Genomic DNA, 17,290 nt, shown 5'->3' on the forward strand with positions numbered 1-17,290 from the left:
GCCGAAACGACGACGCAGTAAATCCATTGTTTTATGGGCATGTACGGCATCGGTCGTTTATCATGGCGCGTTAGCGTTCGCCATTCACTGTTATATTGGCGCTAGAGTCATCTTTGAAGAAATATGGACCGATGATTCCTCCAGCTCATAGGCCGCACCAAACGGTTGTGGATGTAATGTAATAATATATAATATACAACTGTGCGATGCGTAAACATTGGTGAGGCGTACGTCTTTCCATGATGAAACGTCAGTGAATACTGAAAAAAATTATGTACTGGTTTTGACAATAGCCATGCGGGATCTGTCAAAAAAAAAACTCCAGTGGAAAAAGTACCTCCAATCTGATATGATATCTCATATATAATATATATAATATATATATATAGGTATATTTATGTATAATATATTATATATGTACTAGCAACCCGCCCAGCTTCGCACGGGTATAAAATATATACCCTATGTCACTCACTGAAAAAATGATTAAAATCGATCCAGTAGTTTTGGCTTATTCATTACTGCCCGTGGCCCGCACGCGTTAAATTTGGAGTAAGACAATTCCCCTTTCTTTACAGCATGAAGATTTCCTGCTATCTTTGGGATATCTAAATTCATACCCTACATTTTTGCATATTAACTTTTTGCATTTTTACATATGTATTTATTTTATTTTTACAACAATTACTATATTACAGAATGTCTTTATGTACAACGTTCATAGCCTTCTTGTCATTAGACAATACACACATGTTTTCTCTAGAGGTTACTCTTGAAAGAGCGACGTACAGTTGGTCATGTGAAAAACAGTCAACACTCAAATCTAAGCCTGCAACGTTGAAAGTTTGACCCTGAGATTTATTAATGGTCATTGCAAAAGATGTCTTTACCGGAAATTTTAAGCGTTTAAATTGGAATGGTAGATCCGATGGTATCAGAGGGATTCGGGAAATCAATACATCTTCTCCGGTACCACATCCTGTAAGTATTGTGCACTCTATTATGACAGTTTGCAGTGATTTTACCAGCAAACGCGTGCCATTGCAAAGTTTAGGTGGACTTAGGTTTCTTAATAAAATAACAGGACAACCTATTTTCAGCTCCATTTTGTGAGGAGGGAGTCCAGACGGGTTCAAAGAATTTAGAAATTCTGTAGCAAATTGAACAGCTTCTTCCAAATCGACAACAGTATCGACCGAGTAGTATATTTTCGTCGGCGCATCAATCTTTGAAATAATCAAGTTATTTACTTTATCTACTTGTTCGTTAGTTGGTGACAGAATAGCTCTTTCTTTAAACCAAGATATTGTCTTATAACTTATGTTATCAATGTCAGGATAGACATTGTTGACTAACTCTTGGATGTTGTCTATCAAAACACATAGGTTTTCTAGGTTAATCCTTCCCTCACTTTGTGTTAATTCTCCATTGCCATCTTTTAGCAGCATCTCTGGAAATAGCCTGTTCTCACGTGAAGATGACGAAACCCTCATATTAGTTTTAAGATCTAATTTATTGACATGCGACCAAAGGTGGGATCGTTTTAGCGTAGCATTTATTTCGTCAGCACGTGTTCCTCGAGTCACAACTGGTAGGATTTGAGGGAAATCTCCTGAGAACAGAATTGTACATCCACTCATAGGTGAATTTTTGTTGCGCAAATCGCGCATTGTCCTATCCAGTGCTTCCACAGACGTCTTGTTTGACATGGTAGCTTCGTCCCAGACTATTAATGAGCAGTCACGCATCAATTTTCCTGTATTGCTCTGTCTAGAAACACTACAGACGCTGTTATCATCATCGGTTGCGATTTTGATTGCTTGATTGTAGAGTGTGCTGTTCGGCCTCTTTCCAAAAGACTCTTTGCAAAAGAGTAGCGGCAATGCCGGATGACGCAACAGCTAACGCAATTTTTCCGGTAGATCTCAATTACTAATTACTGCTGTAATATCTTGAAAAATATTGTTTTATATGCTGTAAAGAGCCATATACATAGATCTATATGAAAACAACAATGTATTTAAGGTATTTAATTGGATAAGGATTAATGTTGTACCTATTTGTTGAAATCGCTTCGGAAATAAGCTATTAGTTGTCGTAAAAAGTAAATGACAAAAAATGTTATTGTATGGAATCGATAGCAAACTAAACGCGCTCCGAATCAATAAAAACTATTCAAAAACTGTATTTTAATTATGTGCGATTTACTAATATAGAACGTGAAAATAGCGTTTTATTTCGCTGTAAAATTCTATGTACATATATTTACATGGAATTCAGTACATACATAGATACATATGTACATATGTCCGAAATGAAATAATGCGAGCGATTCGTAAATACATACATACACACGTCACTATACGATGTTATTCAACATTAATGAGGTGTGGTGAGATTATCGCTTAACGCCTCACATAGGTAGATTTTGAAGATTTAGGCGGCCAAAAATATTTAACTGCATATATCGTCTTAAAACTGTTTAATAACTAGAAATTTATAATAATTTGTTTTACTAATCGGTTAAATTAAAAAAGTATATGTATTACACTGTGTAACACTAAAAAATACCTTAGCAGTAAAGCTCCTTTTCTTGTAGTATGACAAGAACTGTCATCACTTGTTTGTATCTTATTGTGGGTTACACATTGACTTTATACAACAACTCTTGACCTTTCCCAAAGTAAAAATAGGGCCCATATTTCACTAGTATTTGCATAAAAGTTACCTTAATCGATTTTGAAAAAATTGTTTTATATATAATAGAAAAATATTTACAGATATATTTGTTAAAAATACACCAAAAGCACAATAGATATGTATATATAGAAATTGATTAATTTATTAGTTTTCGCCTTCTGAATTAAGGTGTTCTGTCACATCTTTGTCCACATATTTAAAGGGTACGAGCAGCTTAATTGTGTCTGGGCTAAACGACTTTGATGATTTTTTCTTTCTTCTGCGATGAACTGAAATACTGCTCAAAAAGGGGTCCGAGCTTAACAACAATCGGTGGTATATGTCGCGATTGCACTCTTTACGAGAAAACTTCCGTGCATAATTTTCTCGATACATCCGGAAGTGTTTGTTGCGCGCCTCTTGAGCCTCCTCTGACAGTTGTCCTATTGGTAATAATGAGTTTTCAATTATAGCAGCGCCATGAACTAGTATCTTGTGCATTGTGGGTGTCATCGGATGCCACGCGTAAAGCTTTATATATAATTTAGCGGTATCCAATGCATATTCATCATATTTAGCAGAATCAATTTCATAGCCACTAGATATGGCTTCCAGTATTATTTTAAGCTTGTAAATGAAATTATAATCAACACCTGTGATATCTGCAGCCAATTTTGGGTTTTCGAAAAATCGCCGGCTTGTATTGCCATCATTGGTGTTACCATAATTTGCTTTGGCCATGTCTATAAGTAAGACTAACTCATCCCGAAATCTTTTTTGAATGGTTTCTTTTGTGGTTTTTTCCAACAGTTCTTCCTCAGCTGTTCTCTTTGCTCCATACTTTTTCACTGGCAATTTGTAAGCCAAATGCAAAATACTTTCGAATAATCTTATTCTAGCGTGCAGAACGGATAGTCCAAAGTCAAGGGAATCTAGGCTAACTTCATTCTTTTTGTCTAGATTGTTAAAGTCTTTTGATGTTGCTTTACACAAATAACATTGGCTAGTGGACCTGGTATCGGTGGCAGCATTCCAAACCTTACCATCAATCATCGTCATCTTAAAAATAATATATGCCGGAAAACAAATTTATTTCCTTGCAGCTCTATTTCAGAAGCAACTAAGTTGTTTACTGAGGATTCAACAAAATTTATTTCTTCTTTCGTGACGTCTATACTTTCTTTGATAAACCTAAATCTTATCGGTCTACAGAACCTAGGAGATGACGGAGAAGGGTTTTGCCAAACAATTTTTCTTTTTTCGTTTCCGCAGGTGATTTGTAGTGGCACAAAAGAGCTAAGAAAAATGTTGGCATCCGAACCAGAAGTATCCTCAATTTTTTGTTTATATTTAGCTTACTGGGAACCATCGCATCCCCACTTGCATATTATTGTAAGAGAATTTCTTTCGTCCTCGCTTAGAGTGAGGAGCACCTCCTCTAAATACATTGATAAGCGCATAATTGTCTTATCGTTGAGGCTTTGCAAGTCAGTTTCTGCGTAAGAACTAGTTACCCGTATTTGCGTTTGGTAACATTCTTTTTTAGCTTGTAATAAGCGATCGTAACAGGGATAAAGATAAGGGTTTGTATTACGAATTATTTCATATTGCTCTCTTGTTAAGTCTACTTCTACAAACATAGCTAAGGCTGCATGCGGTGTCAATATATTACCTCTCCCCGGGCTTGTTGATTCTTTGTATGCACTTTTGTATTTTGCTGCGCGTGATGGTGATTCTGCGATTTCTTTCAGAATTCGAGAGGCGTCCCTCTGCCCTTTTGCTATAAGAGTGGATTGCGCAGCATGTATAATAGCTGTATCTTCTACCATGGAACGGACTTCTTCCGTTTTCCTACGTTTACTTCGCTCACTACACTTTTCGAATGATTTCAATAGACGGCCAGGGCGAAAATTTGACTTATTTGGAATTTCGATTGTTCCATTTAACCAAGCCTGGTTAGCTTTTAGAAAAGCGTCCTCCTTTCTTCTGGCTTTAGTCCACTTTTCCTTAAGCTGTGCTTTAAAATAAGAAAAGCTTTTCTTAAATGTTTGCACATATTCAGCTGTATATGCATGACAAGACAACAGGTTATCTTCTAAGAAATCTAATTTTTCCTCCAAAGATGTCAAATTCTGCCCTTGCATTTGATTGTAGAGATATTGACGAGTTACTTGTCTAGTGCCTGATGAACTGGCAATACCTAAGATAAGCAAAATTGGCTTAGAAATCAAAACAAATGCAAAAATATATATACTACTGTGGGCAAAAAGTAAGGTGAATTTATTTGTCAAAGTTCGCGGGATTAAAACTTCGCTCTAGTTATTTTTTTCATGAGTTGGCAGCACTGTTAATAACATCTGGGCCAACTTTCATGTGAATGTCATTATCAGTAATATATTTACGCTTGTGTTTACCAAACGACCAAGAGTGCATTTTTCGATTTTTACAATGTCTGATTTGATTGAGCAGAGAAGTGCCATCAAATTTTGTTTGCGGAATGAAATTTCGGCTGCGGAAACGTTTAGCATGTTGCAGAAGGCATTTGGTGATTCGACCATGTCGCAGAAAAATGTTTATAAGTGGTACAAAGACTTCAAAGAGGGTCGAGAACGTGTTGATGACTTGGAGCGCTCCGGACGACCGTCGACGTCAACAGATGACCAACACGTCAATAAAGTGAAGGAGTTAGTGCTCAAAAATCGTCGGTTGACTGTTAAAGACCTTACTGATATGATCGGAATATCAGAAGGATCTGTGAAAACCATTTTGAAAGACCATTTGGGCCTACGAAAAGTCAAATCTCGTTTGGTACCGAAAACTCTCAATTTCTTGGAAAAAAGTCGTCGCGTTCATGTGTGTGAAACAATGCTTTCAGACTATCAGGACAAGCTCAAATGCATCATTACGGGAGATGAGACTTGGATTTATGCTTACGACCCTGAAACAACCGACCAATCAAGCGAATATCGTGCTAAAGGCGAGGCCAGACCGAAAAGAGCACGTCAAAGTCGTTCAAAAATAAAGGTCATGATGACAGTTTTTTTCGATTTTCGTGGTGTGGTGCACTATGAATTCCTTCCACCTGGCCAAACTGTTAATAAGGAATATTATTTAAGCGTTATGCTTCGTTTACGTGAACTAATTCGTCTAAAGAGACCAGAATTATGGGCCAATAACTCTTGGTTTTTGCATCACGATAATGCACCGTCTCACACTGCACTCGTTCTTCGTGACCATTTCGCCAAAAATTCCACGCATATCGTTCCGCAACCACCGTATTCGCCTGATTTGGCTCCGTGTGACTTCTATGGCTATTCCCAAAACTCAAGAGACCACTCCGGGGAACGCGTTTCGAGTCGATTGAAGAGATAAAAGCTGAATCGAAGAAGATGCTGATGGCTATACCGGAAATGGACTATTTGGCATGTTTCGGGGATTGGAAAAATCGTTGGCATAAGTGTATTTCATCGAGAGGGGATTATTTTGAAGGGGATGAAATTGATTTACAAGAATAAATAAAGATTTTTCATTTTACAACCAAATTCACCTTACTTTTTGCCCACAGTAGTATATATTCTTTAGACAAGCGTGTATAAAACCCTTTATATGACCCTCTATCTGCAAGTATCTGCAGCTCACTTTTATGCACGTGGTGAGCTAATTGCACCAGGTATCATGTTCAACACTAACTTTCACTTGGACGGACTTGGAAATATACCAAACCGGGTTTTCAAAACCAAAAAACACAAAAAAAACAAAAATAAATTATACCCTAAATGAAATAGGCACCACTTATCCATTTATAACTATTAAAATCACAAACACCATTAACAAATGATAATATTCACCTGAAATATCATAATCCATCACGATTACTCAGCTCGGTAGCTTAAATCCGTAAATATTCACGTTAAAACATACGATTTTACAGCGGTTAAACAAAAACGATAACGTGCGTTTCAGAAATAGCTATGTTTTGATTAACTGACAGCTAATGCAAAGTATGGGATTGACCGTAGGAGGTTGCATTATTGTTCCTCGGTCTATTTTCAAGTTGTGGGAGTGCTTTTTTTTGTAGTTGTGAAAACTTTCTGAAATCCAATTATGGCCGCCTAAATAGCTTAAATCTACCTATGTGCGCCTGTTGTTTCATTCGGTTGACAGCGAACAAACACACAAACAGCTTTTTTTGGAAAAAGAGCTGCTTTTGTTTAAACAATTTTGGTTAAATAACAAATAAATCAATTATTTTTTTTGATGCAGAACGAAAGTAAATATTTCAAAGTTAAACTTCAAGAAAGTTTCATTTTAATTGCTTGATTCGTTTCTGATTTATGGCCGTGAAAACAAAAAATTTATGTTTTTTTGCCACATCTATCTTTGAAAAAAAAACCGCATCAAAATCCGTTGCGTAGTTTTAAAGATTTAAGCGTATAAGGGGACATAGGGACAGAAAAAGCGACTTTGTTTTATAATATGTACTGATTATTAAGGGGCATATTAAAAGCTACCGTAAGCCTACAGCGTTTACATGTTCTAATTACTCATAATACTCTATAGTCGCCAAATACGATTCTATTGCTGCTAATTGATAGTGAAAAAAGTCTGAAAAGAGATAGTGAAAAAAAGTTAAAATTCCAATTGTTCCTGCCATTGAATCTTCTCATATGCTTTTATATGTAAGTCTACATGTTTGTACCATGTTTCTTCGCGCTATTTTTTGGTTTTGCCTTCTCTTTAAATTGTTTAATGTTGTGAAGTTAGGTTATTTATTTTGATTGAAAATTTTTTTGATATAATCAATTCCAACTTTTCTTTATCGCTACCAATTTTGTTTATCCTCTCCTCTATTATCTGTAAACCTACTAATTTTCTTGCTCTTTCACTAGCCTTGGTTTCCATTTATTTAAACTTGCGATAAGGTAGATTTCGTTACACAAGTTTTCTTGACAAACGCAGCCATTATGCACTCTACTGATTTTCTTTTATAGCGGTTAGATTTTAAGCTAACACAAAACAAATAGTACTTATATACAAGGTCATACCAAACGATTTCCTTTTTGACTTTCAGCATCCTCTTCCGACATTGTTTCATAATCCAAGTCAGAATACGAAGATCCGTTTCTTAAATCGCCTTCTTTTGAGTTTCGTAGGGTACTAAATATTGCGGGACCTTGGAATAGGTTTTCTTCCTTACACTCGGAAATGTTAACAAGTTCAAATATTTTTCCGCCTGTTTTGAGTGTAACCTGTAATTTATTACACACTATTATTCGCTTACTTTTAATGTAATCAAGTCACATAACGGTAATTTATAGCCCACCTTCACTTTTAAACACTGCAATATCATGCATTCACCACTTATTACGAAATGTACATAACTGTCGTAACCTTTATCTTCATAAAGTATTGTTTCTAACGGATCAAACTGCCTAATAAGCGCTAATCTACATGCCGATATAATCTGTGTGAGTGAAACGGCACAATAAAAAACGAAATACTTACAAGTAAACATGAATAGAATTATTATAAATACCTGATCATGATTTAAATATTTGAAGTATTCCAATGCTAGTAGAGCGGCTTTCTTTTCCTGCCACTGCTGTGTCATTATGGGCCGCAAAATCTTGTCAAAATCGTCTCCATGCAGAACAAGCAGTTCAACTTCGTCTGAAAGTTATTTATGTATAATATATCGAAAATAACGACTGCAGTGTGAAACTACTTGTTATGAACGTAAAAGTGTTTATATTAGGCCTGTTCATGAATCAAATAGTTTGTAACAATTGTTGCAAATTATCACGTTTTGGTGTTCATATACCCAAAAAACTTGCAAAGTAGGGGAAAATGTGAGAGGGAAATGACATTTCATTTTGAGGGGAAGTTGCAAGTGTTTACTGCAATAACAAATAATACAATGGAATATTAATGAACTACTTAATAACTACATAGATTTAAATATACTAATCAATGAATTCAACCCGGCGATTGTCGCACTGCAAGAAACACATATTCCATCCATTAAAACAACATCCGCACCTAATAAATATAATAGCTATTTCCATAATTTGCCTCAAAATACCTTGTGTAAGCAAGGAATCGCTTTCTTCATAAAAAAATCCTTAAACCATAAAATAATTCCTATTTCATCTAATATATCCTGCCTAGCTATTGAGATTGATATAGGAAGAAAAATCACTTTAATTAATTGTTATATTCCTCCCAGCCAAAATTTTACTTACAAAGAGCTTACTGATATAATTAACAAATTTTCCACCCCAATTATAGTCCTAGGCGATTTCAATGCCTGGAGCCCACTGTGGGGCTCCGAGCATTCCAATAGAAGAGGAAATACTATTGAAGATTTAATTTTGACTCGAAATCTCATTGTATTGAACGATGGCCTACCCACACACTTTTCCACACACCAAACCTTCACCCACCCCGATATCATTCTTGCATTCAGTTCTATAGCTCCCATCCTTTCTTCTCGTACATTGGACGAACTCCGCAACAGCGATCATTTCCCGCTTATAACATACTTTTCCATCCCTGATTGGTACGAAGTCAAGCCGATATCAAAATTTTTAACGGGAAAAGCTGACTGGAAAAAATTTCATTCCTTATCCATAACTCTAACAAACAATAAAGCGGTTTCGAAAAACATCAACGCAGAAACTGCTAATATTAAAACAATAATTCGTTCGGCAGTCCACCTCTCAATACCGCGAACAAACACAAGAAAATTTTCAGCCAAACTACCATACTGGTCTAACCTACTTACCATCTTAAGAAATAGCAAGCAAAAACTGTGGTCCAAATACAAGTACCACATGAACGATACCAACCTCGCTAATTATAAAAAAGCGAACGCTATTTTCAGAAAAGAGCTTAAATCAGCTAAAAGGCATTCCTTGGAAAAACTCACAGCAAATATAAATCCCTCTTCAAGCCCTAAACAAATATGGTCAGATATTAGAATGCTGACAGGCAGCTCGCGTCGTTCTAACATACCATTTATTTATAATGAACAAGGGTCAATCTACGCTACACCAGATATCGCTGAAGAATTTGCTAAATCCTGGTCGACCTACTCCCACGACTCCAACTCGCAAAAAAATCTAACCCTACCTGAAAATTACTCCATACCCTACAATTGAAGCTTCGCTCATAGAATCCCAAATTTCTCAATATGAATTCGATTCCACGATCTCAAAAATGACAGAAAAGACACCCGGCTTGGATAAAATATCCTATGAAATACTAAAAAACCTACCCAGCATACTAAAAATCCGACTCCTGAATCTTTACAATGATATATTCAATGCTGGAATCTTTCCTCAAGAATGGAAAACTGCTTTAATTGTCCCTATCCCTAAACCTAATAACCCTCTACCCTCATTACGAACTTTAGACCTCTGTCCTTCCTTACTCCCTTGCATGTCCAAAATCCTTGAGAAGATCATTTCCGTCCGAATTCTGTGGTTCGCTAAAGCAAAGGGACTTCTTAGTCCCAACCAATTTGGCTTCCAAACGGGCATGGGAGTGACCGAGTCGCTTTTATACTTTGAACATTTCGCATCCTCGGCATTAGCCTCAGGTAATCACGTTTCTGTATTAAGTTTAGACTTCGAGAAAGCATTCGATAGAATCGGCATTCATGTTGTTCTTAACCAACTCAAGCGCTGAAAAATCGGAATCAAAATATATAAATTCGTTAAATCTTTTGAAGTAATCGCAAGTTTTCAGTCAGCGTTAATAATTATAAATCACAGGCTCATAACCTCTTTAATGGTATACCACAAGGTTCACCTCTCTCAGTAACATTGTTCACAATAGCTTTCAATTAAATTAGTTCAATTATCGCCTCTAAAGCCGAGGTGGAACATGTTATATATGCTGATGATGTTTTAGTATTTTCCAAATTAAAAAACCTTAACGAAGTCACTTATACTTTCCTGATCATTTTAAACAGTATAAGCAAATGGCCAGAAATATCAGGCGCCAACATCTCAGCCCACATTCTAACACACTAAGGATTTTAGGCTTAACATTCGACAAAAAACTTACATATAAAGAACATTGTAAAGCCATTAGAATAAGCTTATTTTTAAGGCTTAACATAATTGAGTTTTTATCTTCTAAGCATTCCCATGATCATCCACACACACTTGCTAACGTAACAAAGGCCTTACTGTTATCCAAAATCGATTTTGGACTTTGTATTTACGGACACTGTGCCAAAGAAAACATCAAACTATTAAAAGCTCCTTACCATCCGGCAGCTTGAAGGAGTATCCGAGCGTTTCCAACATCACCAACAAAAGCTGTTCTTGCAGAAGCAGGATTACCGGATATACTACACAGAGTCAACCGCAACACAATAATGATCCTACCCAAGCTTCTTCAGTGCAGAAATAAAATATTACTTGGACTGCTAAACTCAGCGAAACAACATAAAAATACCCGCAAAACCGTCCACCATACAACGTTGTGTTGAACTAATGCACCCACCAGGCTTGAATCCAAAAATTATTTTTATCGCGGATTTGCTAAAATTCCCCAAAGAGGAGGTGGACTTCTAATGAATACGTTCAACATTTTAATGGAATCGTTGCTCCTTTAAGAAACGAATGGGAGTTCGTTTATACCGATGGTTCTAAAACAGACACCAGTACATCGTTTGCAGTCACAAACCAGCTTGGTGTCACAATCTCAGTCGGGACTTTACCTTCCTACTGCTCAGTATTCACAGCGGAAGCAGCTGCATTGCTTGAAGCGGTAGTTTATACCTCCAACAAAGGCGGAAAATTCATTATATATAAATCCGTAATGGACGCTATATTGAACCATTCTAACGAAACTCCAATAATCACTGTAATCCGAAATAATATCGCATCAAATAAAAATTCCATAAAGATCATGTGGGTTCCGGGTTATGCCGGAATACAAGGCAACGAGTGCGCTGATACTAGAGCCAAAGAAGCTGGGAAGAACCCCTTCACTTCAGTGCACATTTTACTACCAAAGATATTCGAAAAATTATACTAAAATCTCTTCAGGATGCATACAATAGCCAATGGTTTAATTATCAACACCACTACAAAAAGTACAACCCTACTGGCATCAAGCTGATATATCCTACACACATGTCTTCCAAGAACCTCAAGATATTTACACGCCTTTGAATCGGTCACACTATAGTCACTCATGTTCACATCCTAAACGGCACAGTCAAACCAGCCTGCCCTTTTTGCAACTCAGACTACACGATTTCACACCTCCTCGATACCTGCCCAGGATTGAAATGCACTAGAAATGCAATTCATCCTAACCTTGAACTTTCGAAGCTACTCAACAACACCGATGACAATAGCATTAATTTAATTTTTAAATTTATTAAACTAACTAAATTAAAACTTTAACTCTTTGCGAAAACTAGATATATGTACATATATAAAATTATATTCCGGTCAAACTCACACTACCCACTAATCTTCTAATCTAATCTAATCTCCCTCAACTGCTCTCTCTCATCCTCTTGTATAGTTAATTACCTATATTATTACTCTAGTTAAGATACCAGCCGAAGGCCCTGGCAGCCAGTGCTTATTTCGTAAGTGGAATAGTTATTAATAACTGTTACTCTTTTAAATAAATAAAAAAATAAAATATTTATATACATATATATATATATAATGGCGAATGGGAGGGTGTACGCCCTATCTGGGTGTTTGGCCGAGCTCCTCCTCCTATGTGTGCCGTGCATCTTGATATTGTTCCACAAATGGAGGGACCGAAGGCCAACTTTACGTCCTCAAATTCTAAAACTTATAATGAAAAAAAAAAACTCTACAAATATAATTAAAATTAAAAAAATAAAACTCATTTACTTAATGCAAAACATACATGTAACATATGGACTGGAAAATCCTGGGCCTAACAAAGAAAACATGTATTATTCTGTTCAAAATTAGCTTTATTCATCAACGTAATTTACATCAAGAACAACGCAATCATTCCATACCGCTTTTGTAGAATGACTTATCTTTTGTCTCAGTTTCAACGATAACGTCTTCATTCGAGCGAAATTTCTTACCGGCTAGCATATTTTTATAGGTCTGCGTAGCCAGTAGTCGCTAGAATCACAATTTGGCGAATACGGTGGATGTGGGAACAATTCGCAGTTCAATTCATGTATTTTTTTTTATGTCTTGATGAAACAAAACAGAGAGCAAACGCGGCAAACATGAACAAAGCTTTCTCATAGTCATATGCTCATGCAATATAAAGCCAACACGTTCTTTTGATATCTTTAAGATGTCTGCTTACTCTCACGCAACTTCACCTACTTTCATTTTTTGATGTTTTCTGGTGTTATCGTCTTATTCGGACATCCACTGCGTTGTGTATCATCGGAGTCTCTACGACCACGTTTGAAGTCAGCAAAATATCGTTTTATTGTTGTTTCTGATGAAGCGGAGTTCTAATAATACTTTTCAAGCTATTGCTTTGCATGCACGGTATTTTTTTCAATCAAGAAGCAGTGTAAAATTAAAACACGAAATTCTTTTTGATCCATTGTTTTGAAAATAACAAAAATAGTCTCGATCTTAGTACAATAACTCACGAACTAATGAATAGAATACCATGCAATTCCAACATTTGTCTTTTTAAAGTTAGCACTAACTGAAAAAGAGGTGAATGTAATAAAACTAGTGCCCTCTATGTGTCAGTCTCCGTACTTTTCAGCCCATGTGTTATATATATTCAATAACCACAGTAATAATCAATAATCAGCAACCCCTATCACAAAACAAAACGCTACACTCTCCGCACAAACCTAAATGGCGAGTCCGGATTGACAACAAGACGAGTAACTTCAGAAAAGATTTGTGGAGGTTGACACAATTTAAAAAAGGTAATCGATCAAACAATATCGTTAAACATTTGGAAATCTTAAAACAAAAACACAAGAAACCAATAGAAGAAATTTTCGACACCCAAAAACAGAAAATCAAAGTATATGCTCCTAGATTTGCAAGATACATAGAATTAAACCGAAAAAAGATAGACAAGCTATTCATAAGCAACGAAAAGATATTCCATAAGCAGCTAAATGAGCTTATATGAATCCACCAATAAAGGAAAAAAATAACTTTTTATTCGAAGGAAACGGGATCAACACCAATACAACGCATTGGATACATGAGGAAAAAAAGAGGCAGGAAGGTCTACACCAACAACATGACATAGAAGTATCAACAGACCAACTAATGGAAATAATCAATAAAACACAAAACTGGAAATGATAGTAGTAAACAAATATGTAAAATACACCCAAAACGTATACACTTTTTAACAACTACCCTGTTTAAATGGAAAACGAGCATAAAACAATAACAACAACAAGAAATACCTATACCAAGAAGCATATTCCTGGGAGACTCTTTAAGCGCTCTATGCTTTTGTCTTAGCCTTAATCGTTTGTCTAACACACTTAACAGTTAGAAGCTCCTTAAGATTACAGAAAAATTCTCAACAGATATAAGAATGCAATTCGGAAATAAGAAATGTAAAGCACAACACGTAACAACCGAAAACAAAATAGGTAGCCAAACCATAGACAATTTAGAGGAAAATGAAACCTGTAAATATTTCCATTTCCAACAAAGCACCAAACTACCACACAACTATTAAAAACCAACTTGCAAAACAATATGAAACATATCTGAATTCCAAAAATCTCACCAAAGCCGTAAATAAATATGGATAATAAATTGGGATCATACGTTGGTCTAAAACAGACAACAGACAAATAAAACAGCATCTAGAAAACTGATGACAAAATATAGAAACCCACTTCCAAAATCATGCATACAATGAATCCCAATACAAACAATCCCAAGAACAGAAGGAGGAAGAGTCGTTATAGACATTCCCAACCTGCATAACAATCAAATAAATACTCTTAAACAAGCTTTATCAACTTTACGACGACATATAGGTAGTAGACATAGCGCAGCGAATAAAGTTCTAGCGGCTGCATTGGCTGGGTGATGTCATCCGAATGGATACAAACGCTCCTGCTCTGAAAGTATTCGATGCGGTACCAGCTGATGGTAGCAGAGGAAGAGGAAGGCCTCCTCTTCGTTGGAAAGATCAGGTGGAGTCCAACTGGTGCCAGTTAGCACGAGAAAGAAACGACTGGCGCACTTTGTTAAATTCGGCCAAAATCACGTAGGCGGTTATCGCGCCAATTAAGAAGAAGAAATAGTTATAGCAGACAGAAATTGTTCCTCACTAACCCTTCACAACACATATCATATAATAATATGTAAACCGCTCAAAGTCTCAAATAATGGTGTTCAGAAAAGGTGGGAAACTTAGTAAAGAGGAGATATGACATTATAAAAAAAAATAAATAATTGGCGCGTACACTTCTGTTAGGTGCTTGGCAAAGCTCCTCCTCCTATTTGTGGTGTGCGTGTTGATGTTATTCCACAAATGGAGGGACCTACAGTTTCAAGCCGACTCCGAACGGCAGATATTTTTATGAGGAGCTTTTTCAATGGCATCTCGATATACTTACTTAGGAGAGGAAATAACACCTCAGATGAATTTAAAAAAACATGTTGAAAACAGAACAGCTGCAGCAAAGATTGGTATTAATGCTTCGTGGGCTTGTCTTTTAAAAAAGAAAGAAATTTGAATTGAAGCTAAATAGAAACTTTTTCTTGCAGTTTGTCGTTCAATACAATCATACGCAGCACAGGTGTGGGGTCTCGGGTGGTTTGAAGAAGTTTATATATTGCAAAAGTATTTTGTAAAGCGAATTCTGGAGCTACCATCACATATGCCTACATACGTACTTTTTTTGGAAACCGGCATTTAAGAAAATCATTTGTTCACCTTAGAACTATTCCTTAAGTAATATATATGCACAGAATTTTGTTTATGTACTCAGAAAATCGGCTGCCACATTATCTGTCCAAAATTGTTATAAAGAAAGAAGTCTTCTGGATTAGAGATCTAAAGAACTTTTTTAGTAAAAACGATGTCATTTGGCGAACAGATAATATACAATCAGAAAGCTGGATAGAAGATGCAAAATTGCTTTTAACAAACCACAACCAGGCTAGGATGAATATGTACATACAAAAAGCCTTAAATACTAGTAGTATATATAAGGAATTAGATTGGTCAAAAGGTCTAGTTTATTTAAAAAAATAAGATATATAATCAAGTATGTGGATAATGAGGGCTAGAAGTGACATGGTAATTTTAAATAACAATAGATTTGACACAGAAAATAAAACTTGCTCAATGTGTAATTTAGGCGAGCTTGAAAACATAGCACATTTTTTGGCGCGCTGGCCAATATTAAGAAGATATAGAAAACTCTTTTTCGGAAAATTAACCTTAAATGATTCACAGCTGATTGAGATTCCCAATGGGGAAAATGATCATTGGGATAAACTTTTGCGTTTCATTAAATATGCCTCTAGATACAGAGATTACTTAATAAAAGAGTTTAACTGGTTTTAAAAAACCGTAAACCGAATAATTGTTTTGTACGAAAAATAAATCGACAGACGGCTCATGCCATTGTCGTTAAATTATTGTAAATATTTATTTATTTTCTCCTGATATTACAATAAGCAAATTAGAATTTTGTATATTTTACTCTATTTGCAATAAATACTACTACTACTACTAATAATATGTACAACAATGAAAAAACAAGCCAGAAAGAGCTCCACAGCAGACATCTGCAGTTAATGCGGGACCAAAATATTGGCCTGAAGAACAGCTGCACCTGGCTACAAAAAGAACTTTACCCTGAAACTGAAGGATTGATTTGATCGCCACTCAGGGTCAAGTTGTCCTCACAAAAAATGATCAAAAATACGTTTAGGGAGATCTCAACGTGTCAGATGATAAATGCCAAAGAGGCCACATACACTCAGAAACGATAGACCACATAATCGACCACAATAGGATGCCCCACACTTGCCGGTACCGAATAAGAGGTTGTTCAAAAATTGTTACGGTTCGATGAGAAAAAACAATTTTATGATTTAAAATACACTTTGTTATTCAGTATAGTCTCCCTGAATACCAATGCACTTGCTCCAACGAGATTCCAATTTATGAATTCCATACCTGAAGTGAGAATCTGGAAGGGCTGTAAAATACGCTTCCACAGCTCTTATAACCTCATCACTCGACGAAAACGCTTTATATGCATGGATTTTTTTTCTTTTGAAAACACCAGGTTCACACCACTCTTTAATCTCTTGTTTTGATTTAGGATTATGGTGATAGTCCCAAGTCTCATCCATAGTGATGACTCGACTCACAAAATCCACTTTATCCTTTTGAAAACGCTCTAAATGTTGCTGAGAAAGTCGCATTCGAAAGTTCCATTCAGTCAAAATATTGCTTGCACTGCCCAATGAGATGTCTATGGCTTCTACTAAATCTCTTTCAGTCACTCGACGATTTTCCAATACGATATCCTGAATATTTTGTACGATTTCTGGTGTTGTTGCCGTTTTGGAAGGCTTGTACGACCACGTTTATATTCCACCATCTTTATACTGTACTA

The 17,290-nt window shown here is 36.1% G+C and overlaps 1 protein-coding gene across 2 annotated transcripts in view; it reads right to left on the bottom strand.

Annotated features, from left to right (window-relative positions):
- Positions 1–17,290, bottom strand: part of LOC129235526 (uncharacterized) — a 35,842-nt gene that overhangs the window by 3,380 nt on the left and 15,172 nt on the right. For both annotated transcript variants that reach the window (XM_054869413.1, XM_054869414.1), the window contains exons 5-7: positions 8,216–8,349; positions 8,003–8,143; positions 7,725–7,928 (exon numbers count right to left, since the gene is read on the bottom strand). In XM_054869413.1, coding sequence (XP_054725388.1) covers positions 7,725–7,928; positions 8,003–8,143; positions 8,216–8,349 — 479 coding nt within the window. The remainder of the gene's footprint in view (positions 1–7,724; positions 7,929–8,002; positions 8,144–8,215; positions 8,350–17,290) is intronic.

This window comes from Anastrepha obliqua, chromosome 1 (genome assembly GCF_027943255.1).
Source record: "Anastrepha obliqua isolate idAnaObli1 chromosome 1, idAnaObli1_1.0, whole genome shotgun sequence".
NCBI lineage: Eukaryota > Metazoa > Arthropoda > Insecta > Diptera > Tephritidae > Anastrepha > Anastrepha obliqua.